The following is a 22,421-nucleotide window of genomic DNA, read 5'->3' as shown; positions in this document are numbered from 1 at the left end:
TAGGCCTTTATCATTTTGCACCAGAAAATATATGAAAATAGTACTGCAGACTAATTTCAGTCAATGTTTTTCCCTTTAATTTGTTTAGCTTTTTCCTGGAAGGCAATATGCTTTCTTATTTTTCCAGTTGGTTTTGTGTTCTTATACGTAATGTTCTTCCTTTTAACAGATCCAGTGGGAAAGAAATATGTGAAAATTAGAATAGCCATAAAACCCTATAAGGAACCATCGCATTTCTCTACTGCCCAACAGGAGCGTATGGCTTCTGTGTACTAAATCACGGTGCTTCAAATATGCAAAGAGAAAAACACTTAAAACTTTGCTCTGGAGTTACACTCTGTGTAGCTTCTAACAACTTACAATGCATATGTAAATCACACATCAGCGTGACATAATGACTACATAACACATTCGCGAAGTGTTTATAATGCATAATACCTCATGCTGCATACCTATCGTCGGTTATGCAGACGCTGAATCCAGTCGATAATGTCACATGACAGTGTAGCTGAGGCAAATGAAGCAGGTGGCAGCATCATACCGTAAACACTCATGAACCCCTTTCCTAAGGCCACACGCTTCGTTAAAGCCGCTGCTCAGCCTCTGTTGTTTATTTTTCATCTCACATACGCCATTGTATCGGAGGCAGGAGGTGCGGTGGGGCCTCACCGGTCGTCACGGAAACAATGAGATTTGATTCGCCCGCTGGGCTAGAAGATCAAGGTCCGCGGCTGAGGAAAAGCTAATCGCAGCCTCGCCGCTTCTCCAGGGGATGACATCACGTTCCGTAGCGGAACGTTCACATGCTAACTCGGTGTCCCTAAAAGCCTTACTGCTACGTTCCCCCCTGCCTCCCCTGCCCCCTCTCCCCCCCAATTCCCACGGCAACCTCAAGCTGACTGACGGACATTATTCGCGTTATCGGAGTCACAGGCAGCGGCGTAACAGAGGTAGGTCTTTCAAACGCTTTCCCCCGCCGTAGCACAAAAAGAGAGAAAGATTAGCCCCCTCTGAACTGAGCAGATCCAAGTCCCCCCACACACAGCCAGAGGAGAAGTCTGTAGCGGATATTCTCGCGCTAACTCACGTCCGTCACACTATCAGCGGGATTCAATCAAACACATTTTGTCTGCTTGAGAGCCCCCGCAATTCAATCAAACCAAAACAAACTTCCCAGATTAATCTGGTGCCACTTCTCCGTTTGCCCTGCTTTCCACCATGACGATGACAGTCCAGCCATAAATTAGTTATGGTGATTGCACTGGGTTCACATTTTTAGACACTATTAAGTTTACCTTGTGCTACATCTTGGTCACACATCAGCATACTACTCACTTCACTGCTTATATCTTCATAGCACAGCTTTAGGAAGAGGATTTAGGAAGAAGATTTATATTTTAAATAAAAAGTAAAGTGGTTCATTAATTAAGCAATTATAACAAACTTATAACACAAATACATGTATACTCACTGTATATAACACAAATCTGTCCTTCACCAAAAGTACCAAAACATTTGGGACAACTACTTTTATGTTCATTATGAATGTCAGGCTGATGTTTAAATCTACCACCCTTTAAAGACACTAAGGTTTCCATTTGGTTTCCATTGTTACTACCTGCGCAGTTTATAAAAATGGTTTTCATTACCCCTGAAACTACACTGCAATGCTACCTGAGTTAACCAGGCATGAGCCACAGTACTTGTATGTACGACATCCGCAAAATGTTCACCTAATTACAGCAATCATTATTCAGCACATCAGAATACAGGCTGCCACCCAAAGGTATTAACCGGGGTGGCATTCTCAAACCTAATTTAATTTTAATGTTCTCCTCTTTGCAGTTGAAATAGCTTTCACTCTGAACACCGCACTCACTTCCTGTCAACCGATCGATGTTTGTGTCCCAACCGGTCCTTCATAAATAATGTTCTTCGTGTCCCAGATGCTAGAGAATAAAGCGGGGGAAATGACTATACATTATTTAAATGTTTCACTTCTAAAATTTTGTATAAATTAAGTAATATCTATGCACTGAATAATTCTTAAACTTCTTTCTTTGATAATCATATTCGCTTCATTAAAGCGACAGTGAGCCCCATTTCAACCCTTATCCTCCAGACATCACTGCCGGCACTTTAATATCAACAATTATTAGATAAACAGCACAGGTTTGCAACAAACAATATATCACTGCCAGCACAGGTCAGTATTATTACGCAGGTAAAGCCAACGTCAAAGTGTGAATGCACCAACAACACACCATTTGGAGACAGACATTTTGTTTTTATCATTTAAAAACCATTTAAAATACATCCGCATACAAATTATAATACTTTTTAAAATGTAAAATATTGTTGGGAAACATTTTAAGCAGGCCAGTGTATATGTGGTTTATGTACGGCAGTTGTCTTTGCAACAGCTAAATGAATCCATTTCATCTTCACAAAGACTGACTATCAGTCGCAATAAAACAGTTATAACTGTCTTATAAAGCGCTTATTAAGCTGCCAAAAATGGCATTTCATACACAGTGCCTCTAGCAATGTCATGTGACATTGTTGGCTAGATTCATTGCCTTGCCTGTTCATCACATTATGGCACTCCGTAACGGACGGAGTGTAGCACAGTGGGTAAGGAACTGGGCTTGTAACCGAAAGGTCGCAGGTTCGATTCCCGGGTAAGGACACTGCCGTTGTACCCTTGAGCAAGGTACTTAACCGGAATTGCTTCAGTATATATCCAGCTGTATAAATGGATACAATGTAAAATGCTACGTAAAAAAGTTGTGTAAGTCGCTCTGGATAAGAGCGTCTGCTAAATGCTTGTAATGTAATGTAAGGCATTTAGCTTTATGAAACACAGCTTCATGCATGCTGTATGCAGTAGTTAGGTCTTGCGGATGTATGACTTACATATGTTTAATGCAGGTTTTATGCAGTGAACTTAATTCTCTCTGCAATTTAAAAAAATTAAAAAAAAACATTTTATTGAACCATGATATTCAAAATGTCTCATCCAAATCTGATACCAAGAAATTAATAAATTGTCTGTGTCAGTCAGTTGCAGATGGTGAGCACTCTCACTGAGCTAGTAATTCTTCCATCCTTGCCACACAAATACACGCCACGTTGAATGCAATTACTCTCTTCACTCCTTTGAGTCTGCGTTGTTATACTTACAATATTTATCATGCCCTGGTTCTTCAAATGAGAGAGTCTTCATTAGGTCTTTTTGGGGGAGAACCATTTTCTTCAGACACTTCCCTACGTCCCCCATTTTGTACTACAGGGCTATTATAGTGTAATTCTGCCTGGTTAGTACAGCCTGCTTTGGTACTACCGTGCTATTACAGTGGAATGCTGAATGGTTAGTACAGCCTGCTTTGGTACTACAGAGCTATTGGCCTGACCCCTAGGGCAGGCAGCGTGTCTGCTCCCTTCCCCCTGTAGCGGGACAGGATAAGATTAATCACGCCCCTCTGCCCCCAATGACAGGAACTGCCCCAATCTGACGCTTCGCTCGCCGGACAGCGCTGGCCATGTCTGAATGGCAAAGCTACACACATCGCCGACTTTGCTGTTCCTAGTACATCACTCGCTCTGGATTTCGACCCACGCTTGTGCTTAATTTTGACATGGATATAAGTGCAAAGTTCAGCCAGGTCAGAAACCGCTGTATTTTAAGCCAAACTTTAGGTCAGATGCTGTTTGAATCCAGGCTTCATTTTCAGGTATAAAAAAAGCCTAACAGCAAAAAGCAGTTTTTTGGTTCGTTTGAATCTGGAACTTTGAGTCTATTATACATGGTAAAGTAAGCCTCCCTGACAGAGTGGACGCATCGCTCCAATTTAACTGTTAATGTTATTCTTCCACAGCAGCAGGGTCTCCTCATTTAGACAAACACTGTGGCAATCAAATAACTCCCAAATGCTTCACAAAGGAGCGCTTCCAAGTAAGCGCTGAATATGCGTCTCCGGAGTTTTCCCCGCGATGTCACCCGAGCGCTCGCCGACTCCGGCTGCTTACGGTTCGAGGCGCGCCGCATCTCGGGGTTCTGGCGGTGAAATAACGTGTTTTACGCTCGGTAATCTGCAGATAAATCACGGCCGTGTAATACAATGAAGAGCGGGTAAAGGTAGGGAGAGGGTAGTGCAGGCGGCGGACACGCCTCATGGATTATAAACACGTTTTTATGTGGCGATATTAATGTTCCAAACACGCCGCTCGTTCATTTTAAAGACACAAAAGCGATTTATAATGCATGGGCCGCGGATTCGCTTAGAGCAGGGGGTTTGGGTTGGGGGGGGGGTGTCGGGGGGGGGGAGGAGGAGCGAATATGAATCTGAAAAATAAATAAATAAATAAATAAATAAATCTTCATATAGTCTGTTACACATTATTACATCAGCGGAGGTGCCCAGTGCTTTCAGTTGTGGCGCACGCCATTCGAGAAATTGCAAAAAACTCACACTCTGGTGATTTATTAGCAACGGAACTTAACCCATGGGCTTAAAACCCAGCTTTCCGAGCCGTTCTCAGTCGACTTAACACAACAACAACAACAACAGCAACAAAAATTACATTAGAAATCGCTGTCATTTTCATCTGGGGTTTTATAACGACGTAGCTGAATATTTTATAACGTGTCATTTGCAAATATCAGTGCTTCCTGTAGTTGAAACTGATAATACACAAACCTCCGCTTGAGCCATCGTGTAATTTATTTTTTCATGCCGGTAGTGATTCATCCAGTGGCACATGTCGTTGTCGAAAATTGAAAAACCACACTTTAAAGATTTATTAGCAGCATAAAATAATGCAACCAGCAGATTTGAAATTGAAATTCCCTGCCGTACACAGTTGACTCAACACACTGATAACAAGCTGGAGCGAGCAGTGCGTTTTACATCCAAATTTAGCCCAAAAAAAATAAACACTTTGAATTTGAAACCGAAACAAGCAAATTCTTAGCAAAAAGCATCTCCAGTGGCAGAGATCAAACCCCAAAGAGTGTTTAGCATGACATACTGTACAAATAATTTTTAATTATGCCATGCGCGGGCTATTAAATAGGCCACTCAAATTAAACATTTTCATTGGGGGGGTCATTTTTTAAATACACGTTTCAAGTAATTTAAAAAAACTGAAATTCATTTTAAGCCCCAATATAATGTATTAAATGGTGATCTAATGAGAATCTCAAAAAAAAAAAATTAATTGGTAAAAAGTACTCATAGCACTGGAATACTGTATGAAAGGTTCTCTTTAAGGTTCCGTATTCTGGCAATCATGGTGTGAGGTTGTTTTCTGCTTTTCACACTCTGAGAGAGCTGGGTGTCAGTCCACATCTGCAGAGCGTTATTGTCCAGTGCGCCGTTTGTCTGTCTGTGTGTAACCAGACACAACAAGCAACATGTCAGAACTTCCTTGTCACAAACGCAGTGGCTGATGGGATACATCATTCCGTGTCTTCAGCGTCTGCGCTTTTTGTCTTATTTATTTCTGGCAAGCGGCAGCCCCGCCCAAAACACCTCATCCGCTGACACAGTTCAGCGCCTGCCCTGATTGCTGGCGGAGCACTGAATCCGTTCGAACACAACATCAAAATTAACTTATCGCGGTTCGTCTCGACAATCTATTATCAGCAAACCCAGGGCTGTGTTATGACATGTTGGAGCTCCGAGATTAATTCGGAGTTGTGCTGTAATAGAAAACTCATAATAAAAGGGGCTTGTAAGTGTCATTCTTGCGCGACAGTAAACAGTGACCCCCCAGCAGCGGCGACAATAAGAAAATGTGCCCGCCCGTTATTTTTCATTCCGCAAATGAGCGGGAAGATGTGTTTACGTTTCATCTGAGAACAGCTCCCCAGGTACATACTGAAAGGCATTGAGCATTGGGCCTGGGAAAACAAAAAAAGGAATATTTTTAAGGAACTTTGTTTAAAATGATCAATTTCGTGAATTATATTAAAAAAATGAACAAATACATAGAAGCACAAATTATTACAGGATGTCCTCTAATACATCTGCCACTAGGGACTTAACAGAAAGAAAAAAAAAACCTTTCTGTTATCTTCACACGTTTGTCCCCTCCTCTCCATTTACGACCCGGCCTGTAATATGATAAATGCAGAGGAGAAACACTCAGCTGAAGGGTCCGCTTTTGTCTAAATGGCTGCTCTGTGGGCAAGGTGAGTTTCTGTCATCAGCTGTTGGCTGCGAAGTCACTTCCATTCAAAGCGCTGGGTTGCTAAGATAAAGCCCTGTGGCTTGCATAGTACTACACCAGTGTGGGTACTACAGAGAGCGGTGCTTTGGTCTAAAGCTCCCAACGCCGTATCAGTACGATCTGCAGAGCGGAGCCTGTGGTGTCGGCTTCCTTCCAGCTTTTTTTTCTCCTCCGCTTGCTTTAGAAAAGTCGCCAACTGCATAATTTTTTGAAAATCTTTTTTTTTGTGCGAATACGTTTGTGAAGAGGGCCGGTTTGAAATTATCTGCCTCCCCAGCTCCCACCTCTCGCCGTCCCTCGCGGCGCCAGGCGCCCGTCGGCATGCCAACTCCACCCCCCAGAACCCCCCTCTCCCCCCAAACCCCCCTTTTGTTTGATGATGGAAAACCGGCAATGTGTTAGCGGGTCCTGCCGTGAGCGTGCTCAGGTCAGGTCGCTGGATCCTCCACTCCTGACGTCAGGAGCTGCTATCCCCCCCCTCCCCCCCCCCCACCCTCCACCCCGTCTATAAATAGACCCACATTCCTCAACACAAATGTGGTTTGTGGGGAAATTTTTTATTTTTTTAAAAAACCATGGGGTCTCTCTGGGGTCCCACTGGGGTCCCCCTGGGGTCCCATTGGTCTCCCTCTCTGAGGCAGTCCGCCCGGCTTCGGCCCGTTTCCCCCCGGGGGGAGACACCCCCACAGCTCACTCCCCAGACAAAATTACCGGCCCCCTGATGGAGAATCCGAGCCGATACCTGAGTTCGGGTAAACTGAGCGCGCTCAGAACACTCGCGCTCCTGCAGACCATCAGAGCCCTTAGAATGCGCTCCCAGAGGTCCTGCAGATGATATCCGGCATCCTTGTAATGGTCGCACCTTCAGATTACGGTTCAATTGGTGGGGGGAAATGTCCGGGATTCGCTCTACGTCTCTCCTTATCTTTGACTTGCAAATAATTGCAAGTGTTTGTCGTCCCCTGCCCGCTCAGAGCAGGCGAACTACGCACACGCTCTTGCGTTGTTTAAAAAAAAACAAAAAAAAACATTTTTTATAAATAAAAAAAACTCCTTTACATACAGATTAAAATTCTTTGAGTGTAAAAGTTGTGGACACACAATATCATTAAAAAAGATAAATTGCCTTGTGGTGAAATTTAAAAGCATGTGCCTCGGAGAAATGGCAGACAGGTAGAGGCAAGTGTGGTATTAAAACGAAACGTCGGCTGCGTCAGACCATTATAACGATGTTGATTTGTTTGGCTGCGATTATTTTCCCCCATTTCTGTTTCTCCATGCTGTGCTCTTTCCATCACTCCAGTTTAAATATGAATCTCCGTTGGTTCTGGAAACGCGTCGGGAGGTGAATGAAAAGTTATTAAGTAGCAGCAGAAATTATTACTGCGCTGTTTCTTGTCATTATCGGCACTCATCTTGCGTCTCAAAGCTGGTTGTAAAGATATTGGTGTAAAAAAGTATCACGCGCAGTGGTTAAATATTAAGCCTCCTTCCAGTCGGATACACAGTTTTATTAAAATGGATGGATAAGACGGAAATATGAAACTCGCAGGCTAGGTCGTGTCTGCTCTTGCGTAGCCTTTTCACAAAGTCGTCGTATCAGGTTGATACAAAGTTGATCTTCTGCGTTTGCGATGTCCGTAACTTACGGAAGGCATTGAAAAGTAAAAAATGCTGCATTAACGCATGTAAATATAAAGATAAATGTAAAAACAATGTGTAAATTGACACTTTCACACATTTCTAAAATAAAAACAATATGAATAGCTCAGCATACGACGCTGCTATTGATATGGTTTATTCCACAGCACATTTTGACAGGTACTGCAAATGCGGTCCTCACCTTGAACATCACAAAAGTGCATACACTGAAGGTTTAGTTTTCTAATGCTGCGTATGTAAGCATGAAATGTCTGTAGCATAGCACACCGTGTGGCCTACATGCACATTCGGCTCGGAATCAAGCAGTGCGCAGCACTCTTCATCCTGACGCATTAGAATCATCCACAAGCCAATCGCAGGGTGACCTATATCTATAAAAAATACTGTAAAGTAAAAATAAAAAAATTAAAAATAAACTACTTACACATTCATAGAAAGGAGAGATTGCATGATTATGCGAAAGCAGTTCCTGGCGTCTGCAGTGTGAAACACATTGGTGCCCACGGGCAGCCTCCTGAACAGGACAGCCAGCCTATGCCCGGGACATTACCTACAGTCCATCTCTTTTTAATGCTCATCATGAAGCCGAGAGGCAGGGGCAGCTAATTAGTCTCTGGCATGACTGAGCCATGAGCTGCAGCCATGATTATAAGAGCAAGAGCTGTAACCACCGTAATCACATGGGGCTGGAAAAATGGTCATATATATCCTCTGAAAATCCCCCCCCCCCTCCCCCGCCCCTCCCTCAGAACCAAGCGCGAGTTACAGAGAGAAGGGAACATAACAGCACTTCTGTGTGAACACAGCAGGTGAGAGCGAGAGCACATTAATGCAAGACAGGATGAAGGCCTGTGGTATCAGGCTTCCCCAAATATGCTGTGACTTCCCAAACACTGCTGGGAAACACCCCCTCATGTGACAAATTATAGATTACTCCATCACTTGTTTTTTTTTTTTTTTTTTTTTTTTTTACAGAAATCATTGTTTTTGATTACTTATGGCAAGGCAGAGTTGTCTGGCACATCTAAGGCGAGAGAATGCATTGATGTGGAAGGACACGATGTGCGGCTTCTCACATCCAAAACCGAATTCAATCCCGCAGGAATGTCTGTGTGTGTGGGTTCATCAGATCTGTGCGGTGTTATTTCTTCTGTGAAGCATTGTGTTTCGTGTTTTGGTGTGTTGTGTGTGTGTGTGTGTGTGTGCGTGTGTGTGTGTGTGAGTGGGTGTGCATGTGTGTGTTTGTGTATGCGTGTGTGTGCGCGTGTGTGTGCAGCATGTGAGTGTGTGTGCATGTGTGTGTCTGTGCGTGTGTGTCTGTGTATGTGTGTGTTTGTGCATTGTGTGTATGTATGCGTGTGTGTGCGCATGTGCATGTGTGTGCAGCATGTGAGTGTGTGTGCATGTGTGTGTCTGTGCGTGCCTGCGCACATGCACATGTATGCATTTGCGAGCTGAGGGAACAAGCACATGTGGTCATGGTGTGTGTGCGTGCATGCGTGTGCACATATATGCATTTGTGTGTTGAGGGTACTGGAGTTTTAAAACAGAACTACAGAGCAGCAGCGTAGAATGGCGTCCCAAACATCAAGATTTTTTTTTTTTTTAATTGGGGAAAGGATAATTGCTGCGGGGAAGCAAATCTCACCAGTAACACGTCTTTTGTTCGGCCGACAATTTGGGGAATTTTTAACCAGATGGCACTCGCCCTTGTTCAGTTTCGCCTTTTGAAAAGTACGAAGCTTCTATATGTTCCTCCAATAAGAGTCAGCGCTGAAAAGCCTTTGATGTAATACCTAATTAGAATGCAAGGCTGCTTTTTTTCCCCCCTCCATTAATAGTCCGCACGCCGTACCGAACAGCGTTTCCGATACGCGCGCAAGGTTTACCCCCCCCCCCACCCCACCCCGCGTTTGTTTGTTTCTGTAATTATTTCTATTCACAGATGAATAATTGCACACCTTAGTCTGAGGGCCCTGTGTTCCCCCCTCCTGTACAGAATAAATAAGGCCGAGCCGTGGAAGAGACGACCGGCGCTTCGTTAGGAGGACTAAGGGGTGAGAGGTGGAGGACTGTTCACAGGCCTCACACTGCCTTTTACCCACACTGCTGTTTCCCATGGTCTTTCAAATCAATACGATAGGCACAGACACTAATTAAGAGACAATTACAGTGTATGGTGCTATTCATTAGTAGATCGGAAGATAGTTCATGTTAGTACTGTGACCTCATATACTCTACATATATATGTTAAACAGTATAGCATAGTACACTTATTACATACATCTGTACGGAACTAATGTTGGTGACCTATGATATTCAGGTATATGTTGTGGTTTGTTCTTCCTGTTTTTTTTTCCCTTGCACAACACACGCATGAACCTTTGTGGTTCTTTATATGAACCTTGAACCTTGTAGCTCACAGGTATACAATATGATTATTGCAAGCAATTACCTTCACCAACACTGTTCTTCTATAAGGCATGGACACTATCTCCAACAGCGATCATATTTCACAACATGCAAGATTTAATTTTGTACAGTAACTCTATTAAATATTTCATTTTTTAAATATTATATCTAATACCTTGCAATTTATTCTGGACCAGCTTAAGATCAGCTGACTGATTGATATCATCACTAAATTAGTGATCTAATAGAGCAATATTTTATCAGGAACATTACCCACATTATAACTGCATTACCACCTTTTACATAAGTCCTTAAGCACACATGTTGCATGCATGAGACGTATTGTGTAGCACAGGCTGCTATTTAAAACCTTCAACCCTGATTCTGTGTTAAGGTCAGTCATTAGTATCATTCCCTTCATAGCAAATTACCTATCAGTGAAACTTTCACTTTTTCCAGAGTTTCAATGAGCTGCATAATGCATGTTATCTTAATTCATGGTGTTTTTTTTTCACGAATGTCCTTATAATAATAGTACCTGACTTGGCAATCAGATCATTATGATTACAAAAATTGCATATTAATTTGAGCCACAAATATTCCAAGCCTTTAAATGCCACCCTTGCAATTTTGTAGGTTGTAAAGATGCCTCAAAAGATAGCAGGTAGAGCCATTTCCAATCTCCCCACAGAGATAACCAGGAACAGGTTTCTGGGTTACCAATTCCCCAAGGTCTACACAGAAACACATATTTTATATAACGTATTTGTCAGCATTATTCCAAATAACTGCTTCCCCAAGAAATCATCATCCATTGCTGTGACTTTGAAACACGTGCAGTGCATTTTGGGGTATCACGCCCATTAGTTGGTTTCCAGGGTAAATTACTCTATTCATGGCATTGTTCTTGGGCGAGGGAAAAAAAAAAAAAAAGTGAGAGAAATTTGCCGCTCTGCACTCCATACTTCTAGCGTTGTAATCAAACAATTCATGTGTGGTTAAAGTGAATATTCTCAGCTTTCATTAGAGAGTATTTTGATACATTTTGGTTTGACCATGTAGAAATAACAACACTTTTTTATACAACCCATCCCCTCCATACCCCCCTCGCCCCCCCCCCCCGTGTCACCCCCAATTTCAGGGAGTTATAATGTTCTTCAGTCATAAACTGTACAGTTCTCACATTACATTTATTTGGCAGACACTTTCGTCAAAAGCGATGTAGAATAAGTGCCTCACTGGAACGGAAGGTCATTGGAGCTCTTCCTACCAGGCCCTTTGTGATTTTGTGACTATGACTGTTTTCTTTTCATATTTCTCGCCCTCATAATGGCTTCCTTGACTTTCATTGGGGGTGGCACGGTGCAGTGGGCAGGCCTGTTTCTCGTGCGTTGTGAGTTTGCGTGTTCCCCCCCGTGTCCGCGTGGGTTTCCCCCGGGTACTCCGGTTTCCCCCCACGGTCCAAAGACATGCAGGTTAGATTAACTGGAGAGTCTAAACTGCATGCATGAGTGCATGCGCGACTGGTCTATGATGCACTGGCATCGGGTCCAGGGTGTATTCCAGCTTCTTGCCCAATGCATGCTGGGATAGGCTCCAGCACCGCCCAGAACTCTGACCAGGATAGATAAGCAGGTTAGATAATGGATGAATAGACTTTCATTGGCACAACTCTGGTCCTTATGCTGACAAACACCAATGACAGACTCCAAAGGAAATTAAAAGCCTAGAATCAAGACTACATACTGAAAGCTCTCCCACACCTTTGCAATTGAACACACCTGACCAATCAGAAAGACCTGTGATGCCATTTGTCCCAAACATTATGGCACCCTGAAATGGGCGGGCTATGTATAAAAAGTTATTTCTACATGATGAAAACAAAATGCATTAAAACACTTTAATAAATAGAGATACAAAGATAAATCAAGAAAAAAATATGGCTTTGTCCTAAACATTATGGCACCCACTGTATGTGTGTGTATATATATATATATATATATATATATATATATATATATATATATACTCTGACCTTTTTTTCAGACTGGCAGCATGTACTGATAAAAATGCCAGGATATTGCACAATTCCATTATTCAGGCGTCCAAAAAAAAAAATGATTGTGACTCTAGTGGCATTCATATTTCCGTCAGTTCAAAAAGATTCCGTACAACGACAAAGACATGACAGCTCGCCTTTTGCGAACTGAACTTTTTGGGAGGCGGTGGGGAAAAAAAAAAAAAAAGTATAAAAAAAATCAAAACTCTTTTTTCGTCTCCGCGGCGACCGGCAGGAAATAGTGTGTGGATATTAAAATGATTCCTTCAGGCATTCTGACTCTGGTTCAAGCCCGGTCCTGGGTAATGAAATACTCGGAGCCAGCCGGTAGCACTTTAAAGTTCAAAGCATCCGGCGAGTCTGATCATTAAACGGGTGTTACTGAGCGCCGGCGTTGGGGCTGGGGGCCCGCACGCTCCCACACCCCGCCGCCCGCAAAATGAGTTATTTAGACATCAATTCTTACAGGGGTTTAACAGAAAGATTATTTAAAGAATGAGTAACTTTCTCGGAGAATCTCTGAGATCCCGCGTAGACATGGAGACAGTTCCCAACTCTATTTTTGAGAGAATGGGGGTGAGGGCGGGGGGGAGGAGAGTAACTTATATTTTTTCTTTGACAATGCTGTCAAGTGTCTAAAGAGTTTGACACATTGTGCCGCGCAGTCCAAGGTTGTGGGCACTGTGCTTAACGTCTGTGCCGGTGGTACAGACGGGTGATATTTCACCAGGGTCTCAAGAGGAATGCTGGCCCTCTCGCTCTCAGTAACGCAGGCCTGTTTTTTTGAGTGACACTTCGTTCCTCTGCAAGGCGGTCGGGGGGGGGGGGGGTCCCGGGCCGGCCTCGATTTCTGACACGCCGTCCCTGCCAACGGCCCCCCTGCGAGCGGGGAGAACAGGAAACTGCATTCCGGGCTCCCCCCGCAAAAAACCAACAGGCGAATGAACGGGCTCTAGCCCTGCAGGGGAACGCTCTGAGCCCCCTCAGTGGACGAAACATTCGCCCCCTTCAACAAACGGGGCACTGTTTCCATTATCGCCTCCCAGGAAGTTTTATGACTGGCCGTCAAGCGAAACCTTCTCCTGGAACTCTCCATGAGCGGTCGAGCACGCCCAGAGTGGAATACTTTAACCTATGACAGTGGTGGAGGAATGGGGGCGGGGGGGGGGGGGGGGGGGGGGGATTATTCCGACATCCACCAAAACATCCACGAAGAGTGAAAAGGTAAATCATTGACGAGTGTAGGAATCGGGTGCCATGTCTGTGCCCTGAGAGACTCTGCATGCGAGTTCTCTCTCCACATATTTGTACTGATGTCAATGTCTAATATCAACACATTATGCAAATGGATGCAGATGGATTACCAGGGGATGATATTCCTGCTAGCCAAAACGATGTCTGCTCAAATGGTTTCTGGGTAATTTTGCCCTCTAAACCAACAGGAAAGAGCTTAACGTTCCTCTCGGCGCTTGGCGGGGACCGCAGAGCCACGGCCGTATCTTCGAAAGGGCCTCACAGGGAGCGGCTTTTATATTACCCACGTGCCCCGTGGTGGGAGTGCCCAGCTCCGCTCTCAGTCGCGCCGGGCCAGCTCTCTGTGTAGCAGGGCGCTATCGAATCTCCGAAGTCTCCCAACTGCACAGCTAACCGGGAGGCAGTGTAGTTATAATGGACAAGGAGCTGGTCTTGTAACCTAAAGGGCACAGGTTCGATTCCCCAGGTAGGACACTGCCGTTGTACCCTTGAGCAAGGCGCTTAACCTGCAATTGCTTCAGTATATATCCAGCTGATGCAATTTAAATGCTCAAATGTGGAATGGTGCGTAAGTCACGCTGGATAAGAGCCTCTGCTAAACGCCTGTAATGTAATGTAATGTAATGCAACCGCTGAGCCAAACTTTCCTTCCGCCCTCTCACGGGGCGCTGGGCGGAAACCGCGGCAACCGTCGAATTAAACTCGCCGCGCGGATATTCCAGCCCATTTACATCAAATTAGAGCTTATTAAGATTGCCTGTCTGGAGGAAAACCTGGCGGAGATTGCTTCAGGAGAGGAACGTTAACACCCTCTCCGAGTTGCCGCACAGCGTGAGCGCAATCTACGGAGAACAAAAACCAAATAAAAAAACTTTACTTCGGTGATGTTAATCCCCTCTTTATGTACCTCATTGTCTTTTAATCGGCAACGTGAGCCTAACACCACGCTGATTACATTAAGAAACATTTTAATAAGTATAAAGCAATTTAATAAGAATTAAAATATGATCTCAAAATTGGATACAAAAGAGTTTCCCTACAGCCTGGGAATTGTGCTATAAAACAATAAACAGTTATCTTTGTTTTGGTAGTTATATTTATTTATTTATTTATTTTTTCCAGGAGCAAAAGAAGAGCAGTATCAGTGCACTCTGGGAGAAAGCTTAATTACTGTGACCTTCCCGATCTTTATCTCGCGGAAGGCCAACGCCTCCTCTCTCCAAGACCAAAGGAAGAAGTGCACAGATAAAGAGAGGGAGAGAGTGAGGGACAGAGAGAGAGAGAGAGAGAGACAGAGGGAGGGACGGAGAGAGGAGGAAGGGAGGGAGGGATGGAGAGAGGGTGGGAGGGAGGAAGAGAGGAAGGAGGAATAGAGGGAGGGAGGGAGGCACGGAGAGAGGGAGGGAGGGAGGGAGGGAGGGAGAGGGACAGAGAGAGGGAGGAAGGGAGGGAGGGATAGAGAGAGGGTAGGAGGAAGAGAGGAAGGGAGGGATGGAGAGAGGGAGGGAGGGAGAGCTGTAACCATCTGTTCCCTCTCTCTGACCCACTGCCCCCTTCAGCGGCAGCGCGTGAAAATTAGCGACGCGCGAGTCACCCAGCCTCTCTGACCCCCCCCTGACTAAAACACGTTTCTCCGGAGGAGACAGCGAGAATCTCCCCCCTTATGTGTTGGCTTCTGCCGTCTGACATCACTCTCTAGTGCGATCACAGATACGTGTGGATGAATACATTGTGGGTTCATTTGAAAAAAAAGAAAAAAAATTTTAAGGCACCGAGGATCGTTCCGCGAAACGGCTGGCCGATTCACGCAGCTATAAATAGCGGCGTGAATAAACTTGAACGCGTTACCCCTCGAAGTCGGGTTTCACACACACACACACACACGAGCGGGGAAATTTCACCGAACAGCCGTAATTTTCCAAACGAATTTCAAGTTCCAATTAAACACTCGCGCGAAACGAACCCGCCGAAAAGCTTTTTTTGTTTTTTTTTTCCCGCGCAGAACGGCCTATGGTATCCGCTAAATGGCTCCCACTAATGAAAGCCGCGCTTCGACTGAAAGAGTTTACGGGGGCAGGGGAGAGAGGAGCGAGGCGAGAGTCTGAAACGCTCGCGCGGATGGGGAAAGCATCAAATGGCACTTCAAAAAAGCGAAGAGCTCTCGTCGAGCCTGGGCGAGGGCGGCGGAACGGTTCAGAGGAGCTGCCTTTCGGCGCCGAGCGGCGGGCCTTTTCTCCGTTCGCCGTTGTGCGGAAAGTGCATTTGGAAGCCGCTGCGTACCTCATTCCGCCCCCCCCCTCCCCCCCAGTGCATAATGGGTAATAGGGGTCGCGCAACAAGAATCGTACGCAGAGCAGTTGCGGGTTCAAATCTTCAGCTCGGCACAGATTTTACACGATTAACCCGGATGGCTTCGGTGGGAAAGAAATAGCTCTGTGAACGGATTATAGATCACATTTCACACGAGCCTGGAAAAGGGCCGTTTAAGCTTACGATGTACAGTAATGCAGGGCTCTTCCTGCCGTACAGAAACAGTGACTTTTTTTATTGCATATTGCTGCTCGCCTGGTTTGTTTTATTTATTTCCTGGTAGTAGTAGCCCACAATGCATCTGAATCAACCTCCGCGGTCCCAGGGCCATTGGAAAGTGGGTCAGGTTAATGGTCCTGATTGCGGGGGGGTTGGGGAGTGACACTGGATTCTTCAGGAAGCGGTTTTGGCAGGGGAAAGATCGGCGGCGACCACTACATCCGTCACGGGTCCCGTTCCGTCAGGTGTCAGCGAAGACGGAGAACCCTGAGCGTGTACACGCGTGTGTGGGGGAGGTGGGTGGGTGGGGGGGGGGGGGGCAGGTTGGAAGGGGGGGTGCGGGGGAAATGCGAGCGGGAGTTTATCCATTAAAGGAGCCCGGCGTGACAGAACCCCGCGATGGATGGGCTCGGGACTCCCTCAGAACCCCGTGGGGACCGCCTCGCGGGTCACCTTGAAGCCCCGCCGGACGAGTCCCTGGGGCGTGAGCCGTATCAATAAATTTGGGGGGAGCCATGAAGAAGTTGTCAATGTTACGGGCTTCAGATGTTTCATCGTCTCAAAGTCGGGCCGCAGGCGACCCGTTGGAGCGGCTGCCTGATGGAGCAGCAGACAGTCCATGCCTGCTCTGGACCTCTGGAGCTGGCTGACTTATCGATCGTCCAATCAAGGACTTCAAAGTAATTGAATGGCAATCAGTCAGGCAATTAGAGCTTTATCTCACTGCGTCCTTCTTCTCCTGAGAATACTGGCATGGAGTGCGCAGGCCTGAGGCTTTGTATATCTTTCCTTTACATACAGTACTCATTCTGTGTTCCAGTGCAGTGTGTGTGTGTGTGTGTGTGCGCGCAAGTGTGTGCGCATGTGCGTGTGATGTGTGTGAAATGTACATTGTACAAAAATGATGTAGACAGAGAAAAAAAGACATTCCATAAAAAACCTACTCTTCAAAGAGTTAAAAGATGTGCATAGACTGTATGTGTGTGTATTAGATATACATTTTTAGTATCTGAAAGGATCCTCTGTTTTTGCAGTAAATCTCCTGGACACATCTTCAATATCAGGAGACTGGGGTTGGCTGACATATCCGTCACATGGGGTAAGTATTGAATTATCATCATCATCATCATTGCCATTAGTTTTATAAAATTCTGAACATGTATTGTGGCCTGCATGTATTAGCGCTGATGTTTGATATAGATGTGTTTATAACAACATTGAAGGCATTGTTACACATTTTATCACAAGCAAAACTCACTGTGAAATGGTTTACATATTAATTGGTTATTATTTATTCATACGTTCGTATATTCTAAAAACATTACAGCTGCCAGCATCCTCACGGACGCAGATTTCTACAGCCATTTCAGAAGCAAAATGCCCACCCCCCCCCAAAAAAATAAAAAAAATCAGCACTCGCTATCTTATTCAAAATAACCCCAGAAGGGATTTTGTATTGCTGAAATGAAATGTTATTGAAATTGTAGCCAACCTCTATCTTGACATCATCCTGATTGTTCAATTCCGATATGCCAGGAAGAGGCCCTATAAAATGTTTTCTGACATGGCTAGACAGCCAAACCTTGATTGAACGACAACATTTTTACACGTATATCTTTGCCAACGTCTTGTCTGCAGTGTGGTATAAAGTACTTTAGTGTAATGAATGGTGAAATTGTAATTTCGGTGGAAAGAGGGCATGCGCAGCCTTCTGGACTGCAAATCCCCAGCAGCTAGAATAGCAGGCCACAGCCACCTAACCTGCCAGTGTAGCTACATGTTTTCCGGTGGTTAAACTAGTTCGAACAACAATATATTTTTTTTATGTATGCTGACTTCGGCAAACCCCACCCTAAAAGTCGCCCAGGCGATGATGCGCTTCCCTCCAACAATATCAATTACATGCCGAGGGAAGCGGCCAATTTCTTAACATCGCATTAAAGCAAACAACCGTTATATTCTGTCAAATGAGCGATTTATATGCTGTTATTTGACTATACCGTAGCATTTAGGACATTATTAAACTGTCAAAATACAGAATTTCTGAAAGATCGCCAAAAGAGGTCTGACCTCCCTAATATCAGACACACACGTGCACACACACACAAACACACACACACACTTGCTCTCTTCCTCAACCCAGCCCAACTTCGTACCCAAAGCCGGCCTCTTGCATAACGTCGATACATTATTCCACTGCTTTCAGCACTTGAAAGGGGGCGAGAGAGAGAGAGAGAGAGAGAGAGGGCGGCTGTCTGTTTTCATCTCAGGAATTTACATATTCTAATGGGGAAAATGATGCATGGGGTATTGAATTAGCAGCACAACGAAGTGATCCAAGCATTGAACTGTCACAATTAGCAACAAGCGGCTGTCAGATTTGAAGGCGTGATGCTCCCCCTCAGCTCGAAACGTTCCCTTGCCAGGCAACAATTATTCACTCGCGATAAAACAGAGGGAATCGTGTAATGATCACCGCTCGCCAGAATGTGTCTGTGACAGTGTCCAGACGAAGCTAAATAAATGAAGTGCTCAGGCCTCCATGTAATCGAGCTGCAGCATGCTTTATGCTAAACTTTCAGCTGGGCGCAAACCAGTAATTACATCTTGAAATTGTAGATAGGCGATAACTTTAGAATATAAATAAAAGGGTTATCACACTACCTTTGGTGCTCTTTTGGTGAGTGGGTTGCCTTCATGAGGCATCCAAGCTCAAGCACAATAACTTACAATAAATTTTAAATGATAAAAGTCTGACAAAAAAAAAAAAATGTACCAATCAGATTTAATGAAATGCTGACCATTCATTGCGACGGTTTAGCTTGCTTTGATAAGCACACATTGAAACAGAAGCATGTTTTATACAGTCAATGTCATTACCAGGAAAGTGTTTCCATCCATCCATACATTATCTATACCCGCTTAATCCTGCTCAGGGTGACGGGAGGTGCTGAAGCCTATCCCAGCATGCATTGGGTGAGAGGCAGGAATATACCCTGGACAGGTCACCAGTCCATTGCAGGGCGCACACCCATTGTCTCTCTCACACACACACACACACACACACACACACACACACACACACACTTATACCATACCTAGGGGCAATTTAGACTCTCTAATTAAACTAACCTGTGTGTCTTTGGACTGAGGGAGGAAACCGGAGTAGCCGGAGGAAGTCCACACGAACACGGGTGAACTCCACTGCACCACCGTGCCACCCATAGTGTTTCCAGACTGCTGATAAATGACTCTGTTTACACACTCATCATTATTCCGACCTTATTCTAAAACTCAAGTATTCTGGTTACGATACAGCCCACGTAAACGCCTGATTCTGAAAAGCAGAACCGGGTTAAGCCCTTATTCCGATTACGCAAAATCCCAATAACACATGGCACACGCCTATAATAATCTGCAGTTGAAAAGCGTGTAAACACCTTATACCATTTACAGTTCTTAAACACAGTCTGTGCATGTATAGCTTTACAAGGTGGCCTGGATGTTGTAGTCAGCCCGCTAGTTTTTTTGTGAAAATGCCACTGCAGGCACAACAGCCTTACTGCTGGAACAATGAGGAGACAGAAGTCCTCATTTCCGTATTTAAAAAATTAAACCGCGCGAAACACGGACAGTAGAACAGTGAAACAGCGATTATGTAGCACACCTAAAAGACATATTCTGAGTCACTGAGTCAGTTTGCATTGTTATCTCAATGCTGTGATTAAAAACGACAGTTCCAAATTTTTCCAAGTTGAAAAATGTAGGAGCACACTAAATGCCTCCCAATTACGAGATGTGCCCCTAAATTATTTTTCCAGTTAGCGCACATCAGTTATCAGGAGCAAACGCTGCAGAAACGGGAGCAGTGTAGAGCCCCGAATATTATTTATTAGTACACATCCCGCCATATTTGTTGGTTCGTGACATTCTCATCAGCGCAGGCCAGCCTCCGTGTCTTTTTGAAACGCGTGCAGCCAATCACCTCGTCTGTTCACTGCTACCCACCAGTTCAGTCACACAGGCATGAGACCGGAGGATTGCCCCATGCCAATACGTTCTGATTGGCAAGCCAAATATGATTTTCTTTTTTTTTTTTTCTTTCTTTCTTTGCATGTCTGACTGGAATCTGATTGGTTTTAGGTCTGAACAGCAAAAAAAAAAAAAACTACATGAAATCTTTTTTTTTACTAATCAGTTTTAAACTACATGGGTATGTGATTTCAAATGTGATTCGAATCACATTCCTAGGGATGCATATTAGCCTGACTTGTTAAGACTGGATTCAAAATGTTGTTTTATTTTTGTCAAACACAACACGACACACATTCACACATTTGACGTCACACTCTCCCCCGTCACATGCAGAAGCAAACAAAAACAAGATGGAACGCTCAATCAGTTCCGCATCGGAACTGGACATCGCCATGGCGCAAATGGCGGGAGGAGACATCGCCATTCTCCAGCTAGGTTACAGCCTCGAGAGACGTTCCGTATTGGAGAAGCCCGCCACCGTCTTTGATCGCGCCGCTAGCTAGCGTACTTTAGCATTCCCGCGTCGTTACCACAGCAACCAGCGCAGACGCGCCAACAGGTGAATACGCTGCCTGAGCACGCAAATCCGATCTGGTCACTTGCAGGTGACAGACAGTGCGGACAGTCAGCCCTACAGACTGAATCACTACTGAGTGACAGGAAAGGGGGGAAACCCCATCGACCCAAACTCTCTGGCTCTCTCCCCTGTCGAAAATATGCGGTCAGTTGAACCCCACCTCGTGGGATTGGTGGTCACAGCCATCCACGTCTATGGCCAGGGTCTGATATCAGACCAGGAAATTCTTCCTCTTTAGAACAATATCACTATAGCAACTGACAGCAGCACAGAATGAACCTGATGTCACCTTTTCTCGATCATGTGACCAGTCATTTGACCCTCTGTAAAAGTCTCGAGGACACAGTTAAGAAACTTGATTTTTTAATTATTATTATTTTTTTAATATAAATGTTTGGAGTGTCTAACAGCAACAGGTATTAAGCAGTAGATGAGTATTACTCATCTCAGTGTTTAAACATTAATATTAATGCATCAGACAAGCTCATACCTGGAATGTTTTTGTTAGCTGTGGATTGATTTTTAAATGAACGCAAATTATTATATTAATGTCTGTTTACTCTACTTAATCTCTCAGTGGAAATGTTGAATGGTAATTTAGCGAGATGGAAGATATTCATGAGGGAGATAAAACAAACGCTAAACAGGGTGGGGGTTGCCAGACTTGGTTTAATCCCCGTGTCCTGCGCTGAATAAGAACTCAGACTTTATGAGGGGACAGCTGTGTAATTGCCTTATACTCACTTAAAGTACAAAATGCACTTGACATAATCCAAGGCGGTCAAAAGACATCCATCCATCGTCTATACTACTTTTTTCCTGAGCAGGGTCGCGGGAGGTGCTGGAGCCTATCCCAGCATGCATTGGGCGAGCTGCAGGAATACACCCTGGACAGTTTTCCAGTCCATCGCAGGCCGTCAAAAAACAGAATGGGCTACACAGATACAAGGCAGTGTACAAGCCCAGGCATGTCACAGAGTAAATTTCTTTGGCTTTCAGAGTAGCCAATCAGCTGAAAAAACAAAGTAGAAGCCTCGGCATATGACCGTTAAACTTATTATGCTTAGCATAATGCCACTGACCACTTCAAAACTTGTTTGTGCTTGTGTTCTTTGAGCGCAAAACAATATCAAAAACTGAGAACAGAGAACTGTAAATATATAAATTCACACATAACCTCAAGGGCTTTTTTATGGGATTTGATAACATTCTTTTGTCTTTCTTTTCAAATAAGATAAGAAGCTTTGGTGAATAAGTACTAATCTGGCCAGATATTTTCAAAATGTTTAACATAATTTCCTCTGCCACTGTTACTTATTTTGCAGGAGTGCACGCACCAAAATGTGACAAATCTATGCACACATTATTTTACTGGCTAAATACAAGACTGATGTAAGTTTAAGCTGCACTTATGTCATATGGATTTAGCTGCACAAAAACACTTTAAGTGAAGTGTGACTGAATATAAAATGTAAACCGCTCGTTTTGAAATAATAAGCACGATGAACCCTGTGAAGAGAAGGTTTTTAGGAAAGTTTTTTTTTTTTTTTTTTCAAAATTCAAAATCAAGTCAGTACTCTGGAACTCCAGTACTTTCAGTTACCAGTAGTGATTGTGACATCAGCAGTAGAATGTTCGGTTAAGAACATTCTAATCACA

The 22,421-nt window shown here is 44.4% G+C and overlaps 1 protein-coding gene and 1 long non-coding RNA gene across 4 annotated transcripts in view; one reads left to right on the top strand and one right to left on the bottom strand.

The window, feature by feature from the left end:
- The window catches only part of epha8 (eph receptor A8), a 91,231-nt gene that overhangs the window by 10,692 nt on the left and 58,118 nt on the right, over positions 1–22,421 (top strand). The window contains exon 2 of the mRNA XM_064305357.1: positions 17,185–17,249. Coding sequence (XP_064161427.1) covers positions 17,185–17,249 — 65 coding nt within the window. The remainder of the gene's footprint in view (positions 1–17,184; positions 17,250–22,421) is intronic.
- The window catches only part of LOC135237846 (uncharacterized), a 48,449-nt gene that overhangs the window by 550 nt on the left and 25,478 nt on the right, over positions 1–22,421 (bottom strand). Inside the window, exon 3 of one of the 3 annotated variants that reach the window (XR_010324943.1) lies at positions 3,497–4,057. The exons of 1 other annotated variant lie outside the window; for it this stretch is intronic. This is a non-coding gene — a long non-coding RNA (uncharacterized LOC135237846). Of the gene's footprint in view, positions 1–3,496; positions 4,058–6,020; positions 6,119–22,421 lie in introns of those variants that run through there. One more of the 3 variants, XR_010324942.1, reaches the window with a different exon arrangement.

This window comes from Anguilla rostrata, chromosome 13, assembly GCF_018555375.3.
Source record: "Anguilla rostrata isolate EN2019 chromosome 13, ASM1855537v3, whole genome shotgun sequence".
NCBI classification, from domain to species: Eukaryota; Metazoa; Chordata; class Actinopteri; order Anguilliformes; family Anguillidae; genus Anguilla; species Anguilla rostrata.
The sequence above is the reverse complement of the archived record's forward strand: the minus strand, read 5'-3'. Positions and strand labels throughout refer to the sequence as shown.